The sequence below is a fragment of the Schistosoma haematobium genome, chromosome 1 (assembly GCF_000699445.3).
Source record: "Schistosoma haematobium chromosome 1, whole genome shotgun sequence".
In the NCBI taxonomy this organism is placed as follows: Eukaryota; Metazoa; Platyhelminthes; class Trematoda; order Strigeidida; family Schistosomatidae; genus Schistosoma; species Schistosoma haematobium.
Genome location: NC_067196.1, coordinates 83,487,522 through 83,495,295, shown reverse-complemented (window position 1 = coordinate 83,495,295; position 7,774 = coordinate 83,487,522). Strand labels below are relative to the sequence as shown.

Genomic DNA, 7,774 nt, shown 5'->3' with positions numbered 1-7,774 from the left:
TGAAAGCTGGAACACATCACACCAGCTTTTAAAGGAAGTCGACGTAGTGGATCTTCAAACAACTACTCTCAACACGCTCAGAACTTATGGAGTTCTCGATATATGGTGGTCCACGTGACCGCTTACTACCCACAAACTCCACTTCACTAACAGCACCGATTCAGGGATGGTTAGCCTATATTTAACCAACCTGATGACCGCGATGCACAGTTGAACAACCATCCTCGATAAAAATGGGAAAGCTGATGTCATAAACCATAAATTCTCACAAGCTTTCGGAAAGGTCAATAATGTATGTTTCATTAGTAAGCTCAAATGGTTAGGTATTAGGTCATCGTCAACAAATTGGTTTACTTCATATCTAAATAATCGACTATTTAAGGCTATGGTATCGTTCGATTCACCACTTTTGGCTGAAGATGTGAAACTTCACAGAGACGTTCCCAACCAAGATGATAAATTGGCACTTCGGGAAGATGTAACTCGGCTTCAAAGTTGTGCGAATAACAACAGAATTAAATTTCAACACTTCAAAGTGTAAAGTAGTCCATCAGAGACATGTCGCAGACTATGCATAAAACTCCTCTCATATAAGTCCTCCCTAAAGGTATCATAGAATGATGAAGGTCTGGGAGTGTTGGTACCATATGGTCTAAAGTTTTACGCCAACTGTGACAAGCATTCCTTTCAAGAGAACCTTGCGCTCGTAACGTTGAAGCTCGCTGTTGGCCAGTTTGACGGTAGAGCTTTCCACTTTGTCATCGCGAATTTTATTTGCAGTGGCGGCTAGTATATTAAGCCCATATACCTTATTTTAGCTACTGGACAGGCCAATTTATCTATCCTAGTTGAGTCACATTTTTACCTTGTTAATTATTCACTTATCAACCTTGACTGTTTTTATATGAGCGCATAAGTGTACACTTCTTATCCCACTCACCGCATGTTTGCAACCTATTTTTATCTAGCTGTGAATATTGATAATGGACGTAGCTCACACACCTTTTCTACTGTACGTACTTTTGTTTTGCTTCTCTTTCTCTTCTTCGCTTCATTTGCTGTGATTCTCTGATTGTATGCCCCTATCAATGAGTGTACAAAGTGTGCACACTCAAACGCACATTCTCATATTTGATTTAGTTAATTCCCATGTTTACCAACGAGAGTTAGGTTGATAATAATGAACGAGGATAGCCAAGGTGTACATTTTGACAACAATCATTCATACGATATAACTGGAGTCAGATTTCGCAAAATATTCGACTCCATATAGAGTATGGAAATATGATGTTTCCTTCCTCACTCTATAGGGGAGCTACGAAACTACATTGGAGACGCAAATTCAAACCTTGTGACGAGCGCCTCTGATCATTGATTCTACATTCATGAGAGTATTGTTAGTTGCCAAAGTCTTCATCACTGACTCATTTGTATTTAATCGGTGGCCTATAAATTTACTATCGTAGGATTCAGCTGCCTATAGACGAGCTATCCTATTACTGGAAACCAATATTTGTCTATCTACTTCTCTTAGTAAACTCAACGTTCCTGCACCTTGCATTAGGTTCAAAATATTAGTTTCGAAAACCCTTCTAAATGGTTCAAATAGTTGTGGACGGAATAAAAGAAGCTTTCGCTTAACAGGCTTCCGTGTCTAGTAGCAGGGGATCACAAAAACCTCCAGGCAGGAGCCTAGGTATGCTAACAATAAAAGAGGAAAAGAAATTAGTAAATCATAATGTGATACTATCCTTAGTCTAAAGGAACACGGATGCGAAATAGCCTATAGCAAAGCGTTAAAAATCCTTGTTTATGAGAACAAAACCTTTTATGCCAATTTATATCTCAATCTTTAGTTTGTTGTTATAAATAACTCAGTGCTACCAAGCGCCCTATCCAACGGTAGTTCCTTAGTCATCATCCTGCCATATCTTGTATGACACAATCCCCACTGCTACTGACGTGCCACTAACAAATCTTATTCGCACTGCTATAGAAATTCAATTTGTTCATCACACTGATATAAATATAATGGAGGAAAATGACCAGTCGCAGAATATACCTTTATTATGCCGTAAAGGATGTGGATTTTATGGAAGTCCTAATTTTGATGGATTTTGCTCCAAGTGTCATCGCAGTATGCAGGTCCAGGCGGAAAATGTACAAGCAGTCTCTCGCGTGACTTCTGACTTCGAAGATAAGCTGTCTCCTGAAAGGAGTGTAAAGATTACAGCCTCTTCAGGTAACATATGCTTCTGCTCTGGGTTTTGGGTTACCGATGGTTCCTTAATATGCAGTTACATATTTAAAACATATAGTGTATCTTAAGCCTTATCACGAATTCCTAAATTAGGATTTTCCCACTCAGTATCATTAATTGCAAAGGGGTTTTATCCATCCAGTTCAGGAATTTCTGAAAGTCTCAGGCTTGCTTTGCGTGTGTAAAATCCCATCTCAGTTGGTTGTCGCCAGTTTTTTTCATTACAATTATGGACTAGTTCTGTGTTTAAACCATGTTGGGGATTAAACATTCTGTCTCGCTTACATTTCTGGGATGTAGGGTCTAGTTATTCAAACGACTACTGCTCTCTGTCCACCAAGTGCGTGCCGTGATCTGATCAGTGAGGCCCTTTGTGTAACCGTTTGGACAAAATACAATCCCCCCATATGATATCTCATTTTATTCGCTCGGCTGCCTTTGAATTTAGTAGATAGATGAATTAATGATATCTGACCCTGTATGTCTCTTAATAGTTGCTCATATGTGTTTTGAGCCACTGAGTGGAAAACGTTGATAATAATTCCATCGTATTAACCAGGAGTGACATTGGTAAGACTATTCATCGACTGGGATGGTCAGGATGTTACAAATGCTTATTAAGTGGTGTTAGTCTGAGTCGTAGTAGGTACAGACTAATTAGTATGAGCGCTCACGATCACCGTAACCAATAACTGGAGACAGGTGATGTGACTCAAAATCTGTCTCACTGACAAAGATTCATTTACTCTCCACGTAAATCCTGAGTATTCAGATTATCTTGGACTTCTTAATGCATCAATCTAACCTTGTATCTAGTTTACATTAATTATTTCACGAGTCCTAATCATAAGGTCCATAGTTCTCTACACAGTTCAGATCAACAGGTAGTGATTTTGTAAAAATGCCACGTAGGTCTGATTACCCTTATTCTTGCTCCAACTTACTAATTTGGGTTATTATGAAACTCTTAGGTACTTAGTATTTAGTTATATGTAACACCTCCAAACTACCACGTTTTGTAGTTTGCGACCAATTCACCTACACCTCATCCTGTAAACCATCCCGCTGATTTCCATGGGGTTATTTCCTTTTAGGTGAAAATTTCTCCAAACGTGATTCTTCATTGGTACCTCCTGTGACCATCAAGATTTCTTCCGATCCTCATACAGATTCTTCGCTGAACCTTAGTGCAGAATCAAATCTAACGCTTGCATCACCAGCTACTGAATTACGTGCAGAGACTGGAGTATCTTCTATAGCGTTGCCGGACTCTTTAAATGATGATCTAAAGTCAGATAGTAAACCAGATTCTCCTGGTTAGTTGCATTTTTCACTTCCTAGTTTTGTTGTATCTGCCGTTATTTTTATGTAATTAGCCTAGCAGACAAAGTAAACTTGTTTAAAAGTGGTTTTAGTTGAATCATGTACTAATCCTGGTTGCATATCAGTGTATTCAATAGCTTATGGTGCGAAAAATAACTTCACTGAAGGTCGTTCGACTTTATTCGTTTGCATATTGAATTATAGCAATTACTCTGACTCTTATATTTGTTCAAAAAGAGACGTAACGAGAAAGTGTACTCGTATACTTTGGACTATTCGCTGGGCCAATAACTGTATCAGCTATACTGAACTCTGCCACTAAACTAAGAGAAAAAACATCAAATCTATCCCTAATCCTTGTAGATTTTGTAGTTGTCATTGAGGCAATTACGATCGAATACAGTTTAACTAATAAGTTATTTGATTAGTGACTAATCGATCCAGCGTAAGTGTTAATCATGGCTTACAATACTAAATTGTAGTTAATAGGTACTACAGCAGAGAATAGTAGTGTGAATCTTTGGAAAACCACACCAATTGTGTGTACTATAAAACTTTATTTTTATTCATTTGAACACGAATATTGGTACAAAGGGGCACCGAATACATATGCGCTACACAGGTCACTTGATTTGTGTGTGGGCTATGATACTGCCCGGGTGCTCAAACCGAAGTGGATGGTTTTCCTAGGGGGCCACACCCGGATCCTTCGACCTAAAGGTCTGATCGACAAGGTAGTGGAGCAACCTCAGGAGATACAGTCCCATGGTAGCCGTTGACCGACAATTGGTTCATACTCCCTTGTTCCTTCAGAATGCTGGAGCCCATGTGCACTATTGGTTTGGAATTGGGGTTTTCCAACTCTCCTAGGCGGGTCCCCCGTGCCAACCAACCCGGCTAAAGCGCCGGATATTCGCCTTTCTCAACGACACCCGATGCGAGAAGGCAGTGAGCAGGACTTCCCTGGCAGTCGCTGTATACGCGTGACCATGTGAGAGCATTTCGCAAGGGAGAGCTGACTCTTCCCACCCTCGGCCGTACCAGGGCATTTGTAGGCACTAGAAAACTAATCTATGGACAAGTTAGTGTTGGTTGGACTACCTTCGAAGAAAAGTCATTTATTAACACAATTTTTATAACTAAACATAAGGATTACTCATCTAGTTCTATTTCCCTGTCATTAAACCAAATTCTTAGTTTACAATGACTAACCGACTTATAGCAAAGACTGGCAAACCCCAATTATACGAGAGGGTCAACAGTGAGTCGTTATATGGATTGTGTCAACTAACAGCGTTCGTCCAGTGGGGATCCCATTGATGTTGGTTTGTCTAATAACTACGTCATTCTTTGGTAGTGATGTAAGGGCTTTTTATAATGTTCCCTAGATATAAGACCCTCACCCACCCACCCCACCTTTCTGTAGCCTACTACTATTGCACTGTGGTAATTTTTCCCAAGATATTTTTGTGACAAAATCAACTTCACACAAAATAGCTATTTACTAGAGAGAAAGAAGGCTCTAAGACTAAATATGATACCATTTCATAAAGTTTGGATGCCAATCTAAATCTTCCGATAGTGTAGTTTCCTTTGCTAAGCAGAAATAAGTGGCTCAAAACCCATAGTGACACGAATTAACTCTATTCTTCAACTCCGGAAATTTGAACGTCTTATTCGTTCCATTTTTCTTCACATCTTTTTATCATAATGTCTTCCACGCCTGTTCATCTCATAAACTTTGAAGTTGTTGACTTACCGCTGATCTTCGTCTAAGGGCAAATACTTGTAGGAATTATGAAGTAGGTGTTATGTCTTATTACTTTGGACGGATTCAATTTTCTGTCCTATATGATGAAACAGTTTGACGTTGGTTCTGTTGTCTTATTAACCTAGTGTTGCGAGGGTTGTCTGTCGCAGGTTAATTTACTGGTCTGCCAGACTCTGGGTTTGAAGGTCCATTGGACTCCCGAAATTAACTTATTTTTTCCAGTCTTAAGTCATTGCATTCGCAATACGAGTTTGTAGCCCAGCACCCCCCCCCAATACATATAATAAACTACTCACCAGAACTTAGATGGAAAAACGTCTCAACTTGTAGTCTCCATATCAATAAACTGCGGGTTCGGTTTTTAACGTGACACATACGTCAGTCATAAAAACGATAGTGAAGCTTCACTATCCGATACGGAACTTTTATTTACGATACTTATTATGATTATTGTGTATATTTGTTTCCCTCAGCATCCACGTCCTCTTCTGGACCAGCAACGAAAACCAGACCACGCTGTGCTGTATGTCACAAACGTGTGGGTTTAACAGGTAATCATATCTACCGTTTTAATTATCGTGTCGTTTGATGCTTCCAAAAATTACTATCTTGCATTTATACAGCAAGTTCATTTTGATTTGTTTATTATAACCCAGTTCTGTTTATTTCTCTTTTCATTGTTCAGGTTTCAGTTGTCGCTGTGGTGGCCTATACTGTAGCATTCATCGCTACTCTGATGCACACAATTGTTCCTATGATTACCGCGAGTCAGGTCAAGAAGAAATTCGTCGTTCTAATCCTCAAATAGTTTGTCAGAAAGTTCAAAAAATTTAATGTTCTCAATATTCCCCTTTTGTAAAAACTGATGATCAGGAATCTTGCTCCGATGATTGTTTTTACTTTACACCTGGTTTCATTTGTGGCTAGAGACTATATTTCGTGTTGGTTCCAAAGTTTAATCTATTGTGTATACCGTCGTTAAAATTTCAGCTTACCACATCACCAGTTTATCCAGCAGTATTTGTTATGCTCTCTTTTGATGAAATTCATCGCCGTCAGTTATACAAGAATGGACAATCATTTTTGTATGGATGGATTATACTGCCATTGATTTCGCTTAAAAATGTCAGAAAAGTGATGATTACTGCATATATTTCCCTTACTGGACTATAATGTATTCTAGTGGTCCTTTAAATTTTGTGTGATGTTTGAAATTCATTAAATTCAGTCAACATATACTTTATTCTTTCGTTTACAATTGAGTGTGTATTTTAGGCTGTTCATTCTTTAAGCAGCTACCACTTAACTCATTTTGATAAATGTATGAAGTTTAAATACAACTCTTGTGAGTGTGTTTATGATCGCATATGTCAGTGCTTTTACACTACTGTCTTTTCAGGTTCATGGCAGCGTAAACTATTTCATCCTTTTGCGGCTTGCATGAATCTTCTATCTAATTATACCGGCACATTTTTGCTGGTTTGTACACATAAAATCCCCTATCAGTTTTATTATGCTCAACTCGGCTGTGTTCTTTCACCCATTTTGTAGTATTGTGTAGGTTACCGTTAGTGTATCACTACTTTTGTGTGTGACATTTTGCAGGTTCATTATTTTGTCTTGGCCTTTTTTAGGCGATGCGAAGGACACGTATTAAACTGTTCTTGATTACTAGTTTACTGATCATTGTCATAAATGTCATAAGCTCTATTCACTTTGTATGCTTTACATATTGGGTTCTATTCGTTTTCCTACCATTTCTCAAAGCTATATTGTCTTGTAATTTTCTTCTATCCTATTTAGCTAGCGTATTTGGTTTTAGTCTGCTTATTGCACAAATATATTTTAACGAGCCCATTTCGTCTGTGAAATTTGTTCTGACGGAAATTCAAACCACGTTTATGTAAGTAAATGCATATGTAAGCGTTGCAGCATATGATAACGGTTTCATCTTTGAAAGTTTGGTCACTAAAAACGATTAGGTTTTATTGAGAGTCGAAAGTGAGTAGGAACCTAGGCTTTTCCTTGTGGTGAGACAAAACTTAAACAGTGCACAGTACATTTGATTGATACCTACAAACCACGGACACCGGATAACTCACGCCTAATGTTCCCGTAAAGATTTCCACTCGGTTGTATCAATTCGGAATCCAGAAGTTGCACATTATAACTGGCTTCTTTTGTCTTGTATGTTAATTGCATGTCAATACTAATTCGTTTTATTTGCTACAGAAATCATCAGTTTAACTGATATAAGCATCTATAATGCTCAATTTCGTACATACGTCTTAATTGTTGTAGTTGTTGATCGTAGTACCGTAATTATTTTTCGAGGTTGTCGTATTAAATGTCGGAAGTGAGACAACTGTCTAGGATTTTAATAATTTTTAGGATATGGTTATGTGGCTGTTGTGCTAGAT

General features: G+C 38.4%; 1 protein-coding gene across 2 annotated transcripts; it reads left to right on the top strand.

The window, feature by feature from the left end:
* Window positions 1-1,568: 1,568 nt before the first annotated feature.
* Window positions 1,569-7,211, top strand: ZFAND5_1 (AN1-type zinc finger protein 5; the record flags this gene model as incomplete). Of its 2 annotated transcripts, XM_012938929.3 has the most annotated exons (4): window positions 1,569-2,242; window positions 3,355-3,576; window positions 5,828-5,905; window positions 6,040-6,188. In XM_012938929.3, the coding sequence occupies exons 1-4, from the start codon at window positions 2,032-2,034 to the stop codon at window positions 6,186-6,188; spliced, it is 660 nt and encodes a 219-aa protein (XP_012794383.2). In that variant the 5' UTR covers window positions 1,569-2,031. The 2 variants fall into 2 exon arrangements, with proteins under 2 accessions (XP_012794383.2, XP_051075344.1); XM_051209873.1 differs by lacking the exon at window positions 3,355-3,576 and having other exon boundaries at window positions 6,040-7,211.
* Window positions 7,212-7,774: the final 563 nt, after the last annotated feature.